Source organism: Argentina silus (assembly GCF_951799395.1).
Source record: "Argentina silus genome assembly, contig: scaffold_111, whole genome shotgun sequence".
Classification (NCBI taxonomy): Eukaryota; Metazoa; Chordata; class Actinopteri; order Argentiniformes; family Argentinidae; genus Argentina; species Argentina silus.
In genome coordinates this window covers 113,341-130,908 of record NW_028153205.1, presented here as the reverse complement: position 1 = coordinate 130,908, position 17,568 = coordinate 113,341, and the positions used below count along the sequence as shown (strand labels likewise).

Here is a 17,568-nt window from a genome sequence, read left to right as displayed (position 1 = left end):
CATGCTTCGAACCAAGTATTGGATTTTTTCTTTTCTTCTCCTCCTCTTCCCTCCTCCTCGGTCAGGAATGTCGGCACGTCTACGTAAATAAGGGCTCCTGTTTTTAGTTTATTTTTTTTTGTTTAAAAAAAAAAAGTTGCGTCTCCGAACGCGCCCCGGCGTTGATTTGCGAGGCTGACATGTCCTTTAATGTTGAGCAGTAAAGTTGGAGGGGATTTATCAGCCAGGAGCCCTGTTTCCCTCACTCTGCTGTACTCCTGGGGTCAGGGTTCGACAGCTAGTTACAGCTTCACTGGGGTTATTTACCACCACCTGACTGGTGATTTATGGCTCATCTCTCCTTCTCTCTCTCTCCCTCTCTCTCCTTCTCTCTCTCTCTCTCTCTCTCTCTCTCTCTGTCTGTCCGTCCAGCTCTTCCTCCTACTTATTCTACACTCTTCTTGATTTCTCTCTCTCTCTCTTTCTCTCTCTCTCTCTCCCTCTCTCTTTCTCTCTCTCTCCCTCTCTCTTTCCAACTCTTCCTCCTCCTCCTCCTCCTCCTCTCCGTTCCTCTGGTCTGACCCCCCCCCGTCCAGTAGTTTTGTTTGTTTTGTTCAGTTTCAGTGTGAGTGATACACAGCTGTTGTGTTAGTCAGTACACACACACACACACACACAGTCACACACAGTCACACTCCAGAGCCCCTGTTTATCTTGTAATACTGTACATATTTTGGTATCAGTTTCACAACCATAACCTTTTCCTGTAAGTCAGACACACTCTAAGTGTGTCTTTCTTACAAGAAACGACCGCAATCCTTACTGTAAGGTTTCAGAAACAACCGCATTCTCTCAATTTAGGAATGACTCATCGTTTCATTCCGGAGAACGTTTACATTTGAGTTTGTTTTACTTTCTTTTTTTTTTTAATCTGATTTTGAAACTGGGTTTTTCCCCCCCCGACAGTACATGTCCGACCATGTCAGTCTCTTAGATGGATGACATTGTTCCGTCTCTCGGAGGGAGAGAGGGAGGGAGGGAGAGAGAGGGAGGGAGAGATGGGTGGTGGTGGTGTGTTAGTGAAGGACATGGCAGCTTAACGCCAGCCAAGAAGACTGTGTTGAACACCTGCTCCTGTCTCCACCGCCCCTCCATACTCCTCATTACCTGTCAATCTATCACGAGCTGCCAGATCAGATGTCTGAGAGGGAGGGAGGGGGAGGGAGGGAGGGAGGGAGAGAGAGAGAGAGAGAGAGAGAGGGAGGGAGGGAGGGAGGGAGAGAGAGGAAAAGAGAAAGATAGTTGTAAAAACCGGCTAGCTCTGAATGAATCGTATCGATGAAATATATCCTAGATTTATGTTTTTAAAAGACATTTTCAGTTTCATTTTGGCATTTGGAGCGGTCTGCCCCCACCGTGCAGGGTGTTTTGGTCTGGTCCTGCCTGGCCTGTGATTGGCGCCTCTGTGTAGAAGAGGTGAATCTCTGACAGACAAGCACCTCTGCAGGGAGGCGGGGCCTGGGGTGTCGGATTACAGCCACAAGGCTGCTCTGCCACTGTCTCTCTCTCTCTCTCTCTCTATCCACCCTCACTCTCTCTACCCTCTCTCTCTCCCCCCCGTGTGTCTGTCTGTCTGTCTGTCTGTCTGTCTGTCTGTCTGTCTGTCTGTGTGTGTGTGTGTGTGTGTGTGTGTCTGAGAGTAAAAAGGAGGGTGGGATCTGAGCTCATCAAGGTGCATTAGCGCATGCATGACCAGTTCCATCCCTCTTTAATTTTGATCCCTTTCAGTCTCTCTCTCTCTCCCCCTCTCTCTCTCCCTATCTCTCTCCCCCTCTCTCTCTCTCTCTCTCTCTCTCTCTCTCTCCCCTCTCTCTCTCTCAGTGTCTGAGCTCTTGTGATTTACGGTAATTATCCATCGTTGGGGTCATCTATCAGACTGGCCGTTGCTAGGCGATGGAGGCAGCTGCTGCTGGCTGTTGTCTGGGTTGCAGTGTTGTCTTGTCGGGGACGGAGGGAGGGAGGAGAGGAGGGGAGGGGGGCGTGCTCAGGTGAAGTTGGCCTGGAGGGCCCGGGCCTGACACAGGGATTTAAAGGCACAGGTGCCAGTACTAGAAGAGGAGGGAGGTAGGGAGGGAGGGAGGGAGGAAAGGGGGGAGGGAGAAATGGAGGGTTGAAAGGGGACAGGTGGAAATATGAGTGTGAACTGTTTGAGGGGGGGAGGAGGGAGTTTGGGGCAGCTTAAAAGGCACAGGTAACGTGTTTGTGTGTGTGTGCGTGTGTTTGTGTGTGTGTGTGTGTGTGTGTGTGTGTGTGTGTGTGTGTGTGAGAGAGAGAGAGAGAGAGAGACTGTATGCGTATAATAGGCGACTGAGGGCTTTGAGAGAGGATTTATGACGGCAGATGGAAGTTTGAGCTGAAACTTGGGCCTGTTACAGAGAGAGAGAGAGGGAGAGAGGGAGGGAGAGGAAGGAAGGAGGGAGGGAGGGAGGGAGTTTTTAGGGGCCGTGCAAATCGGGGTGGAGGAGAGGGAGAGAAAGGATTTTCTGTTGGCAGGTGAGATCCATACAGATGGTTGTCTAGACCTGGGACAGTGAGTCGGGTTTACCCTCCTTTTAGAGGAAGTATACCTTACAGTTCCCTCTGTACCTCCACAACAATAACACACACACACACACACACACACACACACACAACCTGTGAGAAAGAGGCAGGAACAGTGGAAATTTTTTTAGTTTACTAGACCTCTTAAAAAGGCCTCTTTATAAGCAGCTGTGTGTGTGTGTGTGTGTGTGTGTGTGTGTGTGTGTGTGTTGGCATCGTTTATACCTTTTACATAAAAGTAATAAAAACAAAGCCCAGCCCCTGCCTCCACCTCTCCTTCCCGAACAACGCTAATTAGCAGCAGTTAGTGTGTGTCACTAACGCGGAGGTGAAGATTAAGAACACCTCTCAATTAATGTGTAATCAGCTGTTTGTTAATTAGCTAACCTGTTCTAAGTGGCCTTTAGGGCTCTTGTGTAATTAGCTAAGCTGCTGGGAAAGTGGGCAGTGTGTGTGTGTGTGTGTGTGTGTGTGTGTGTGTGTGTGTGTGTGTGTGTGTGTGTGTGTGTGTGTGTGTGGGGACGATGACCTGAAGCGTCTCTCTCTCTCTCTCACACACACACACACACACACACCACTCTCTCTCTCCCTCCCTCCCTCCCACAGTCACATGCCCGTCCCCTGTCACGGTCACCCTGGACTAGAAGGTGCCAATCAATGACATACCTTCAGCTCTTTTTGTTTGCTCAGGGAAACACACACACACACGTGTGCGCACAGACACACCTACGTATACACACACGCTCACATGCAGAAACGCATGCACACATGCATCAGCCCTGAAAAGCATTCCTGGAAAATATTTTTTTTTAAAACAACACACACACACACACACACACACACACACACGCTCTCTTTTGAACATTTCATCCTTTTCATGTGCAACAACATCCCAGCTAAATGAACAGGCTCTCTCTCTGTGTGTCGGAGGGGTTTTAACTCCCCACTTCAAAGGTGTTTGTTTACCCTCCTGCCTCCTGACATTGTCTCTGGTAATTAAACCAGCTCGCGGAAATTTATGGTTTAATTATACAGAGCTTGTTATGCAGACGAGACAGGCATGAGCTGATACGCTCAATAAAAATAAATAAATTCCATATTGTTTTATTGCGCGCGCGTGTGCGTGTGTGTCTGTCCGTGTGTGTGTGTGTGTTGCACTGGTTTAGTTGTGTGTCTGTGTGTGTAGGCAGGTGATGTATGTATGTGTGTATGTCTATATATATATATATATATATATATATATATATATATATATATATATATATATATATATATATATACATACATACATACATACATACATACATACATACATACATACATACATACATACACTCACCGGCCACTTTATTAGGTTCAACTGCTCGTTAATGCAAATATCTAATGGTGTGGGGGATATTTTCTTGGCACACTTTGGGCCCCTCAGTACCAATTGAGCATTGTTTAAACGCCACAGCCTACCTGAGTATTGTTGCTGACCATGTCCATCCCTTTATGACCACAGTGTACCCATCTTCTGATGGCTACCTCCAGCAGGATAACGCGCCATGTCACAAAGCTCACATCATCTCAAACTGGTTTCTTGAACATGACAATGCGTTCACTGTACTCCAATGGCCTCCACAGTCACCAGATCTCAATCCAATAGAGCACCTTTGGGATGTGGTGGAACGGGAGATTCGCATTCATGGATGTGCAGCCGACAAATCTGCAGCAACTGTGTGATGCTATCATGTCAATATGGACCAAAATCTCTGAGGAATGTTTCCAGCACCTTGTTGAATCTATGCCACAAAGAATTAAGGCAATTCTGCAGGCAAAAGGGGGTCCAACCCGGTACTAGCAAGGTGTACTGAATAAAGTGGCCGTTGAGTGTATATATACAGTGTGTGTGTGTATATATATAGATATATTAGACACAGACACACACACACACTCACTGAGCACTTTATAAGGAACACTGTACTAATACTGGGTAGGGCCTCCCTTTGCTCTCAAAACAGCCTCAATTCTTCGTGTCATTGATTGCACAAGATGTTGGAAACATGCCTTTGAAATTCTGGTCCATGATGACATGATTGCATCACGCAATTCCTGCACATTTTTCAGGTGCACTTTCAAGCTGTGAATCTCCCGTTCTACCACATCCCAAAGGTGTTCTGTTGGATTCAGATCCGGTGACTGGGAAGGCCACTGAAGAATACTGAACTCATTGTCATGTTCATGAAACCAGCTTGAGACGGCTTTTGCTTTGTGACATGGTGCATTATCATGCTGGAAGTAGCCATTAGCAGATGGGTAAATTGTGGCCATGAAGGGATGCACATGGTCAGCAACAATACTCAAATAGGCTGTGGTATTCAAGTGATGATTGATTGGTATTAACGGGCCCAAAGTGTGCCAAGAAAACATTCCCCACATGTTTGTGTGTACGTACTGTGTGTGTGTGTGTGTGTGTGTGTGTGTGTGTCTCTGTCTCTATAAATGTGCGTACGTACTGTGTCTGTGTGTGCGTGTGTGCGTGCGTGTGTGCGTGTGTGTGTACACACAATGTTGTGTTGTCTCCCTCCCAGGGCGCAGAGCGAGTGGGTGAGAATGAACACAAAAAGCCCGATGAATTATTGTTTGATCTCTGCTTGGTCCACTGTGGCGATCCTGCCGCCCGTCCAACCCGTCATCCTCCACCCGGCGCGGGCTCACTCAGCTCACTCATCCTCCCAAATCATCCACTCACTTCCACCACATCCTCCGTAGAACAATCACACAGGAAAACCAACACACATGTGGCTGTGTGTGTGTGTGTGTGTCGGGGAGGTGGGGTGGGGTGGGGGGGTTGGGGTTAGGGTTGGGGTTGGGGTTAGGGAGGGGGGGAGGGGGGGGGTGGGGAGGAGAGTGATCTTGGCTGCGGCCCACGGGCCATTTCTCTGAACTGATCTTTGAGTTAGGTATAAATAGATCTGGCTCTATAAATAAAACAGAAGCACCTCTCGCACTCTCGCTCTCCCACACACACACACACACACGCACACGCGCAGACACGACCCCCCCCCCCCCACACACACACACACACGCGCAGACACAACCACACATGCACACGCAGACACGCGCGCAGACACATACCTCGCATCTACACACACACGCACACACACACACATAGTGTATCATACAAAAAAAAGAAAAAATAAGCTACATGTGGAAGCGACAGCCAAATTCTATGGCTTCTTGTTGGGAGGTGTGTGTGTGTGTGTGTGTACCGTAAACATCATCCAGAGCCCGGCCCTGACACGTTCTGGTGCTCTGTGCCTGTCTGAGACTACAGGAATAGTGTGTCCACCACCACCTCTGCTGCTGCTGCGGCCCGCCGGAAGTGTTTGAAATGGCGGATGGGGCGGGGGGGGGGGAAAGAGAGATAAAAGATAAATCGGTGCGATGAGCTGGAATGCTGCAAGAAGTTATTTAAGGCCCTGGTTAGGTGCACTCGCCTCTGCCCCTCTGCTGCTTTCATTCCGCCCCGGGATGGGCCCACGTAGGCGGGGAGGACCTGGAGAAGGAGGAGGGGGGGGGGGGGGGGAGGGGAGGGAGGGAGGAGGTGTTGAGAGAGCACTTAAACAACGGCAGAGGATTTGATTAAGGGAAGGAGCCCGGCTTGGTGGTCGGCCACAGCAGGGTCTGAGTGGGAGACGCCCCCCCCCCCCCCCCCCCCCCCTCTCGCTATTAGAAGCCCTCTGTTTATTTCTTAACACCGTACGTCTCCAGATTAGGTTTAGGGTCCTCCTCCGGGCCGGGGGGCGGGGGGGGGGTGGCGGAGGTAGACGGTGGAGGACGGGGCTCTCGTTGTAACGCCCGAGAAACGAGGAAACGGGGAATTGCTATCAGAACACGCGCCAGGGTATCCCATCCTCTCTGTATACGTTCCTGGACGTGTCACAGAGTCACATTCTCCCGTGTCCGTAGTGAGTGGAGGAGAGGGTCATTCCCCCCCCCCCCCCCCCAAGTCTGTCCAGGCCCTTTCCCTGGGCAAGGAACGTCCGTGCCAGACCCGGGCCTCGTCTGTGGTGGGAGAGGGAGGGATGGGAGGGAGGCTCCTCTGGTTTTAGCTGCTCCAGAGGAACCCATCCCATCCCATCCCATCCCATCCGTCCACCCCCCCTCCCCTCTGACACCGCCGCCAGCAGCATTACCATAATTGGCTTTTCTACATGACGGGACAGAGGAAATAATAATGTCATTTTATTTACAGCCCTCTTGTCCCGGTCCGAAAGCTATCGCATCTACCCCCCCCCGCCCCCGCCCCCGCCCTCCCAAATCAACCCTGCCATCCCCACACACCCCTCCACCCCCCCTCTCTCTCCTCTTCACATATATATATACACACACACACACACACGCATACACTTCCCCTCGTCCCTCCTCTCCTCTCATCTCCTCTCCTCTGTATCTCATCTCATCTCTCTCTCTCCCTCTCTCTCCCTCCCTCCCTCTCTCTCTCTCCCTGCCACGGCGTGTAGGTCAAGCGATGGCTTTTTGATCAGCTGCTGTCTGAAGCCATCAGGGCTGAGGGCCACGTAATGGAGACCAGGGTGACAAACACAATGTACGGAAGGAATAAGACTGCCCGTTTCCCATTACAGCGTGGGGGCTAAACGGCCTCTCCTAACCCCCCCTCCCTCCTCCTCCTCCTCCTCCTCACTCCAGACCCACTGCCCCCCCCCCCCACCACCACCACCATTCCCTCTCCCCCACCCCTCTCCACCCCATTTCCCCCCCCCCCCCCCCCCCCACTCCATTCCCCCTCTTCCCCTCTCAGTCTAAATCACATGAGTGAAGGGGGCCAGGATTGGACATTAGTGCCGCAAATGACTGCTGTGATTGCCCCCTCTTCCCAAAATCACATCAAATAAATAAAGCAATGCGTGTAAATAAATAGGCAAGAGAGAAAAGGGGGTGTTGGGAGAAGAGAGAGAGAGAGAGAGAGAGGGGGCGGGGGGGGGGTAGTCACTGACTGGTCTCATCCCGTTCTCTTCTCTCTCTCTCTCTCTCTCTCTCTCTCTCTCTCTCTCTCTCTCTCTCTCCCTCTCTCTCCCCCCTTCGTTTCATCGCCTTTCTGCCTTTCTTATCTGGTTTGTTTGGCTTTGACAGCAGGCCGTGGTGAGGCAGGGCGAGCCTGACAGAGAGTTGTATTGATTTAACAACCAGCAGACTCTCAGCTGAGAAAAGAGAGAAATGGCTAAATAGGAGGAGGAGGAGGAGGAGGAGGAGGAGGAGGAGGAGGGACGCTAGGATATGGAGGCGCCTCGTTGCCAAAAAAAAAAACCCGATGATATGCGCATGATTATTTTCCCGTTCCGTTATCATTCACAGAAATCAAATTAAAGTTTTTCAGAGAGAGAGAAGGGGGGGGAAGGGTGTGTATGGAGGGGTGTGTGTGGCGGGAATGCACGGTGTCCCACCTTTAGCCCTAACATTATGTTGAGACTGTACAGTCCTCACCCAGACTCATAAATCACACAACAGTCTCAACCCCTGTATCTATCCATCTGTCTGTCTCTGTCTGTTCCTCTGTCTGTTCCCTAACAGGACTACAGACCTCTGGCCTCATAGACAAACAAACAAACAACCGAACCTGACACACACACACGTTTCAGAGCTAGGCTACCAGAGACAATACCAACGAATTGCAGCACTCATTTACCTCAGACATGGATGTGGATGTCCTCTGGCATGACCACAGAAGAGACTAACAAGATACTACTTTATTTAAAACCCCCCAAATTCTGTTAATTTGCCCTGGTATCGACAGTTTTTAGTGTGATATTGGCGTGTGTGTTTGTGTGGCTGTGTGCGTGAGTGAGAGAGACACTTAGATTGTGTGTGTGTGTGTGTGTGCATGTGAGAGAGAGAGAGACGAAGATGATGATTGTGTGTGTGTGTGAGAGAGAGACATGTAGCTGATGTTGTGTGTGTGTGTGTGTGTGTGTGTGTTGTTGTGATCTGACCCGGCGTGGCCAGTGCTGGTGGGATGATGATGATGATGATGGTGATGATGATGATGATGGGAGCCGTTAGTGACAGCGAGGCGCTGGTCCCTTCCCGGGCCGCGGCGCGGCGGCGGCCTGTCTCCTTGACGCCACGCCGTCGTCCCCCCACACCAGAAGTGACAGGCGCTTTTACGCCCGTGCAGATGGCCCTGCTCACAGCCATCACCCGCACGCCCAGCTAAACCGCCAGGGACTGCACCCCCCTCCCCTCCCCTCCCCTCCCTCCCGCCTCGCGTGTCCCCCCGTATGTGTGTCTAGGACGCAAGGACGAGGCTCGATCTGGTCACCAGTCAGATGGTGAAGACTTGTGTGCGATGGGGTTGTCATGAAAGGTTGGACTGATGGTGGGTGAGGATGACTGGTTTTTCTTTCCTGTTTCTTTTTTTTTGGGATGGGGGAGGGGGGTTGGGGGATTTTTCTTTTTTTTTTTTCATCTGGTTTAAAATTTTATGAACCGAGTCGGAATACATTTAGATATTTCATATTTTAGCATGTATTTACGGTTTCGTGTTTTTCGTACTGCCCTATTTTAGAGGGCGTTTCATCATCAGATGGCGTGCTCATGGTTTCTGAAGCCTCCTCTCGTCCAACCTGTGATTTTTTATTTTTTTTAAATATTTATTTTTTTATTTTTTTGGTTACAGATGTTTTGCTTCTGTTCTTTTGTTTTGGGCGCTTTGATTCAGTTTCTCTTTGTTGTTTCCATGACAACGTGAGGGGATAGGCATTGATTGACAGGTATCGTCAAAGGGATCACCATTCTGAAGCCCCTCCCTCGCTGTGGTGGCCTGTATTTTGTCACCCAGTGATATTTTTAGTCCTACCTTCGTGTGTGTGTGTGTGTGTGTGTGTGTGTGTGTGTGTGTGTGTGTGTGTGTGTGTGTGTGTGTGTATGTGTGTATGTGTATGTGTGTGTGTGTGTGTGTGTGTGTATCAGATCAGGAGCTTGTGTTGACAGAATAGCCATTCACTATATGGATTCATAGCTCTCTTTTTAACCATTCTAGTGAGGGAATGGTAAAAAAGAAAACACACACACACACACACACACACACACACACACACCCCCACTGTGCAGTAGGTACAGTATATAATGCTAATCTGCTGTGTGAGGGATTTCAGGAGTCTGTGTCTCTCAGAGGGATTGAAGCACAGCCAGGTTCCTCTCTCTCTCTCTCTCTCTCTCTCTCTCTCTCTCTCTCTCTCTCAAAACCCTGTCAGGAATCATCACAATATCGGGCTCATTTTGAGAAGGGCGTAACGGTAACGGTAACAGTAACACACTATAGAATACAGACCGATAGACAGCGCCATGACCTTAATGTTCTAAACTACCGTGTTAAAACAAACGCACACACACACAAAAACACACAAAACACACAAATACACACACAAAAGCACCCCAACACACACATACACACACACACACACACACACGCACGCACACACACCTAGTGCAGCTGCTCGCCTCCTCTCCTCTTCCCCCATCTCCTCCCAGGCAGCAGTAAATGGTGCCAGTGTACATATATCAGGTATTACGTCCACTTAGATGATGATATGACAGGCTAGCGTGCTGGTTGAGGCTGACAGCACATCTGTTTCATCAGGAGAGACTGATACTGGCATCTAGGACACACATCTCACCATGGAGGAAGGGAGATAAAGGGAGAACTGAGGGGGCCGTCTTTCCTGTCTCCCTCCCCCCCTCTCCCTCTCCCTCTCTCCCTCTCCCTCTCTCCCTCCCCTCTCCCTCTTCCTTCCACCTCTCCCCCTCTTGCTTACACACTCTCTCTCTCTCTTTCGGTCTCTCCTTCTCCCTCCCCCCCCCCCACCTCTCCCCCTTCTTCTCTCTCACCAGTTCTCCTGTCTCTCCTGCTTATTGCCTCTCTCTGTATCTTGCTTGCAGGCAGGCACCCGCACACACACACGCACGCACACACACACACACACGCACGCACACACACACACACACGCGCGCACACACCCACCCTCTCCTCTCTCTTTTGACTCTCTCACCAAACCACCGTACTACACTATTTTTCACGCCACAACGCACAATGTATTAATTGCTTTGTAATTGCATCGCGTCGGAGTCATTTGTGTTTCTACACGAGCGGAATAAGGGGACTGTAAGGTAAACACACAAAACCGCTCGACGCGGTATCGAGTCCGGTTCAATTGTTGTCTCCTGTCGGCGAGAAGCCTTGTTCTCTCTCTCTCTCTCTCTCTCTCTCTCTCTCTCTCTCTCTCTCTCTCTCTACACGATTTGACAAAGCCTATCTGTATGTATTAACACAGCGAGAGTGACCTTCGACGGATGAATGTGGGTGAGGGAGGAGATGCAGCAATGTCTCAGAATGAGTGTTTTGTTTCTCTCCCTCCTGATCCGTTGCGTAACCCCCCCCCCCCCCCACCATGTGAACGACTGAAGACAAGTTCACTGCGTGAATGAGCAGAGAGAGAGAGAGAGAGAGAGAGAGAGCCACACAGCTGGCTAACAAGGCCAAGCAGCCAGTGATTTCCTGGGGAATATGAGCCATGTGCAGGAGTAGAGGGAGTCGAGAAGGAAAAAGGACAACTGTCAGCCACTCAGTGATTTATTTCTCCCTCGGAGACATTTTTCACCACTGACTCTCAAGCATACACACGCACGAATGCACACACACACACACACACACGCTCGTACACGTACACGCACAAATGCACGCTCGCGCACACACACATGCACGCACGCACGCTCGCTCGTACACACACACACACACACACACACACACACGTACACACACACACAAATAAAAGCCCCTATTTCCAGTAATAGACTATTCATCCCATGTTTTTTCGTCAGTGGTCCTGTTAGAGCACTGTAAATCTTTTTTTCAAATTGCTGACCTCTTTTTCTCTTTTTTCTCTCTCTCTCTCTCTCTCTCTCTCTCTTTCTCTCTCTATCCAGCATACGCACCCGAGGACGAGCTGAAGGAAGGCTCTCCGGATGAGGAGCACCTGCAGGACGACGGCCTCTCATTGGACGGCCAGGAGGACACCGAGTACCTCTGCAACGAGGAGGAGGAGGAGGAGGAGGAGGAGGAGGAGGATGGAGCCCGGCCACCGAGCTACCGGGACTCTCCACTCAGCAATTGCACCAACCCTGACGCCGGCTATGGCTCCCCCCTCAGCGACACCAGCGACCGGCTCACAGACTTCAAGAGCATCTCCTCCAGGGACGGCCAGGACAGGGAGGACGTCCCCCTCCGCCCGGACAACGGCCTCTCCCTGAGGGACAGCCTGGCCCAGATGAAAGCTGTCTATGCAAACCTGATCTCCGATGCCTCCTGGTCCAGCATCGCCATGGACATCATGAAAGCCAAGCCAGCGACCGTAGCGGGCAACATCACCAACAACACTCCCAGCGCCACTCCTACACCCACACTGACCTCCGTACAGAACCAGAACAACAACAACCACCACAACACCACCAGCGAGAGCAGCAATGCTAGCAGCCACCACCACAACGGCAGAAGTAGTTCCAGCTCCGCTACCGTCAACCATCACCAATCGAGTGGCGGCAGCTCCAACGGCACCGCAGCGACCGCCATCAGCGGCACCAGTAGCAGCAGTGGCGGCGGTAACGCTAGTAACGGTGGCGGTTTGGCGTATGACTGGCACCAGGCGGCCCTGGCCAAGACCTTCCAGCACACCCCTTATCAGCTGCTGCCGGAGCCCAGCCTGTTCAGCACCGTCCAGCTATACCGGCAGAACAACAAACTCTACGGCTCCGTCTTCACCGGCGCCAGCAAGTTCCGCTGCAAAGACTGCAGCGCCGCTTACGACACCCTGGTGGGCCTCACGGTGCACATGAACGATTCGGGCCACTACCGCGACGACAACAAGGACAAGGAGGAGGAGCGGGGAAAACGCTGGTCCAAGCCCCGCAAGCGCTCGCTGATGGAGATGGAGGGCAAAGAGGACGCCCAGAAGGTGCTCAAGTGCATGTACTGCGGCCACTCGTTCGAGTCCCTGCAGGACCTGAGCGTCCACATGATCAAGACCAAGCATTACCAGAAAGTGCCTCTCAAAGAACCGGTACCAGCCCTGGCCTCCAAACTGGTGTCCTCTGCCAAAAAACGAGCGCTCCAGGAGGCCCTGGCGTCCCCGTGTTCCCCAGACTCTCTCCATGGTAATAGTGGGCACCTGGGGGACCACGGCAAAGACCCGAGGGCCATGACCAACCCCTACGTCACTCCCAACAACCGCTACGGCTATCAGAACGGAGCCAGCTACACGTGGCAGTTCGAGGCCCGCAAGTCCCAGATCCTGAAATGCATGGAGTGCGGAAGCTCCCACGATACACTACAGCAGCTGACGGCCCACATGATGGTGACGGGCCACTTCCTCAAGGTCACTAACTCTGCCTCCAAGAAGGGCAAGCAGCAGGTGTTCGACACGGTGCTGGAGGAGAAGTTCCAGTCCATCCCTCTGCCCCCCACCACCACCAGGCTGCCCGTCCCCAGCGTCAAATCCCAGCCCGTCTCCCCTGCCCTCTCCTCGGGGTCCGAGGAGAAGAGGGAGGCGGCGGAGGAGGAGAGAATGGAGGTGAGCGAACTGGGGGAGAGGAGGATCAAAGAGGAGAAGGAGGAGCCGGTGGAGAAGACGGAGGCGAGCGCTACGTCGTGCAAGTATCTGACAGAGGAGGACCTGGAGGAGAGTCCTAAAGGAGGCCTGGACATCCTCAAGTCCCTGGAGAACACTGTGTCCAGTGCCATCAGCAAGGCCCAGACCGGGACGCCCACGTGGGGCGGCGGCTACCCCAGCATCCACGCAGCCTACCAGCTCCAGGGCACCATGAAGGCCATGTCCGCCATCCTGCCCCATTCGGTCCAGAGTGTGCAGGTGCAGCCCATGTACAGCAGCGGTGGGCTCCGAGGCCTGGTGACCGACTCGAGCTCATTGATCCACCACTCCCCCAGGAGCCCGGCCTCTCCCCCCTCTCTCAGAAGCAACGTCACTGCCATGGAGGAGCTCGTGGAGAAGGTCACGGGGAAAGCGAACGTGAAGAAAGAGAGGGACGAGAAGACGGTGAGCTTAGAGAGGTGCAGGCCCCCCTCGTCTGTCAAGTCCCCCTCTCCCGTACTGAAGGAGCAGAGGGACCGTTTGACCCCCAGCGACCTCACGGTGGGGAAACCCCTGGCGAGGAACAGCATCAGCCCGGGAAGCGGGGCGGAGTCAGAGCTCATCTGCAAGAAGGAGCCCAAAGACAGCGCGATCGACAACCACCACCATTCAAAGACCGGCCCGGAGGCCCGCCAATCGCCCATCACCAACGGCAACAACAGCATGGGCATCATCACCGATCACTCACCAGAGAGGCCTTTCATCAACCCGCTGAGCGCACTCCAATCAATCATGAACACCCACCTGGGCAAGGCCTCCAAGCCCATCAGTCCCGCCGGAGACCCGCTGGCCATGCTCTACAAGATCAGTAACAGCATGATGGACAAGCCCAACTTCAACAACCACCAGACTCAGGCAGCCAAGCAGCAGCAGCAGCAGCAACAGCAGCAAGCTGAGCCCATCAACCGCTACAACTACTACGAGAGCAATGACCAGCCCATGGACCTGAGGAAGTCCAAAAACAGCCGCAGCAGTAACAACAGCAACAGCAACAACAACAATAACACTAGTAGCAGCAACACCGTCATCAACAGCAGCGATGTCAACGGTAACAAACCTATCATGTCTAGCCTGTCTCTCTCCGAGTCCGTTTCCTCCCCTCTGAGAGAGAATGCCCTGATGGACATCTCGGACATGGTAAAGAACCTCACGGGTCGACTGACGCCCAAGTCCTCCACCCCGTCCTCCATCTCGGAGAAGTCTGACGCGGATGGCAGCGCGTTTGAGGACGCCCTGGATGACCTCTCTCCGATCCAGAAGAAGAAAGGGAGGCAGTCCAACTGGAACCCCCAGCACCTCCTCCTCCTCCAGGCCCAGTTCGCCTCCAGCCTCCGGGAGACCTCAGAGGGCCGCTTCGCCATGACTGACCTCGGCCCCCAGGAGCGCGTTCACATCTGCAAGTTCACGGGCCTCTCCATGACCACCATCTCCCACTGGCTGGCCAATGTCAAGTACCAGCTCAGACGGACTGGTGGGACCAAGTTCTTGAAAAACATGGACTCCTGCCAGCCTGTGTTCCTGTGTGGTGACTGTGCCTCCCAGTTCAGGACTCCTTCCGCCTACATCGGCCACCTGGAGTCTCACCTGGGCTTCAGCTTGAAGGACCTGTCCAAACTGTCCGCCGAGCACCTACGGGAGCAGCAGGCTGCATCCAAGGTGATCACAGACAAAATGACATTCGGCAGCCCCATGGCAGCTCTGACCACCACTTCGGAGGATGACACTAGCTCAGTGTACCAGTGCAGGCTCTGCAATCGGACATTCGTCAGCAAGCACGCAGTCAAACTGCACCTCAGCAAGACCCACGGCAAGTCTCCAGAGGATCACCTGGTGTTTGTCACCGCTTTGGAGAAGCTGGAGAAACTGTAAAAAACGGGTTTTGGGGGCTGAGGGCAGAGACGGATAGAAAGACAGACAGACAGAGACAGACAGACAGACAGACAGACGGCTGTGGAACTGACCAGAATTTCATTGCACTAAAATAACATTGTTCACAGTTACTGCACTGGGCTGAACTGAGCCGCCAGAAATCAGTCTTATTTTTTTTTTTTTTGTTGTGATACTGCCTGACTGGACCATGTCTTTTCATGTTTATTTGTTTGTTTTTGTTTTTTTGCCAAGCTTTTTTTAACACTTATTTTGTAATGTATTTATATGCTATTTGTCTGATCTGTGCATGTATTTTAGTGAATCAAGGTTAAACACAAGTTTTTAATCTTTTCATGACAAAAAAAAAAAAAAAACGACTACTGCTTCAATGGTGACTAAAGTGGTGACCGAGAAATACATTTGGGGAAAAGAAAACTGTATAATATTTGATATGAAGAAGGTGAAAATTAATTGTATACACCAAAATAATGGAAGAATCCCTTGAAAGACTGAAGTAGCACCTTATAGACGTTAAAATCTTTATTTGTAAAGAGAACATGTTTTAAAATATTCTGCATTTGTCAAAATCAAATTCATTTTAATGATCAATGATTATTATTATTTTTTCCTCTTGAGTTATTTTCACTCTGCAACATGTTTGATAATGAATGGCCTGCTCTGAAATCTGTCAGTGTACTACAAAAAGAAACAGATAATGTAAACATTGGGAATAATTGAGATGCTGCTTCTGGTTTCAAATCAATCAGTGAAAATGAATGGCCGTACAGTAAGTATGCAAGTTTGCTCAAAAAAACATTTTTTTTGATGTGAAGTATCACCTTAATAGTAATTTTCCAATTGTATGGTTTGTTACAAGTTTCTCTTTCTAAATTGTGCCGCTTTGAATTCAACCATAAAAAGAACAGTCCGTTACTTGTAAATTATTACCAGTGAAATGTCAAACTCCATAAGGCATATCTTACCATTTGCAACAGCTCAACATTCTTTGTACTTAAAAAGGTGTGTGCATTCTTTAACTTTTATATTGTCATTTTTATATAAAAAAATAATAAAAAATACAAATAAATTGTGTATATAGATATATACTGTAGAGCCACAAAAATGTCTTTTTTTAAGAAATACAAATTTAGCTTCTTTGGCTTGGTTTACAGAAATGATTTTAATTATACTTGCATCCAATTTGATGCATGATATGGTGTGGAAAAATAATTAAGCGATGCACAATGACTATACATTTCAATGTTTTATCAATGATATTGTAAAAAAAAATCTTTTTAGCACCAATTAGTTCGTTTCGTTTTGTTTTTTCTCAATTGTAAAATAAACCCCAAAGCAGTTCTTGTTAACAGTCATGCATTTGTGGTTGTGTATTTATTTAGCATTAAGGTTTACACACACACACGCACACACACACACACACAAACACACACACACACACAAACACAATTAATATACAGAAAGTTGTTCGTGTGAATAACACCCATCATTGCCAAGATGTATTTTATGGTAAATTTAAGGTTTTAACAAGCTGGCACATTGCGTTATACATCAGATCTAATCACTCACCACGTATGACACATACTGTACTGTATCTACAACCTCTGCCAACATAAAGCTCCAAAGCTGTTTCTGTTCATGCTACCAGGAGACATGTTGTTGCATGCAGAGGCAGGGGGGGAAGATTTTATGAGGGGAAAATGGATTATGATAACCTGAGGTGTGTCATCCCTAAGACTGATGACTGAGCATCATCGTATAATGATGATGATGATGATGATTCTGATGATGATGGTACAGATAAGCCGTAAGGCGGCCTATTGTACTGTGAGCCCCATGCTCAGCTTGTGACCGGCCTTCGGAGTGGCTGCTCTGAAAGAATCAGTGTTGTCGGGATGACGGCACTCTGTACTTGTGCCTGTCTTCCTGGAATAGACTCAGATGGGTGTCTGTTCCTCTTCACCCTGCTTGCCTACTGCCCACACTGAGCCGGAGCAAGTCAACAGATATAACACACATCTCTGATGATTTAAATGCTGGGTTTTTTTGTGGGGGTTTTTTCACTGACAACGGATTAGCATATTTAGAGATACGGGCTTCTGTAGTACAGCCAACACTTAAAAAAAAACAAAAGAGTCATATACTGTATACGAAATAAGGGAGAGGAAAAAATGAATCAAAGTTTTTCAATGACCTTTATTTGACCTACTCTGGTCGTGGACCAGCCTCACATAAGGCTGGACCCCCCCCCCCCCCTTCCCCCCCTCCCCCAGCAGCCTCCGAGAAACGGCCCCATCATGAATTTGATCTCCTCTCATCTCTCCCCCCATGTCTCAGGTTTCAGACTGCAGCGTACATACAGCACGAGACTTTTCACTAAAGGGACACACCGGTG

The 17,568-nt window shown here is 50.3% G+C and overlaps 1 protein-coding gene across 2 annotated transcripts in view; it reads left to right on the top strand.

The window, feature by feature from the left end:
* Positions 1 to 16,528, top strand: part of LOC310824380 (teashirt homolog 1-like) — a 29,973-nt gene extending 13,445 nt beyond the window's left edge. For both annotated transcript variants that reach the window (XM_083697634.1, XM_083697635.1), the window contains exon 3: positions 11,569 to 16,528. In XM_083697634.1, the coding sequence (XP_083553760.1) occupies positions 11,569 to 15,155 (3,587 nt within the window). In that variant the 3' untranslated portion in view covers positions 15,156 to 16,528. The remainder of the gene's footprint in view (positions 1 to 11,568) is intronic.
* Positions 16,529 to 17,568: the final 1,040 nt, after the last annotated feature.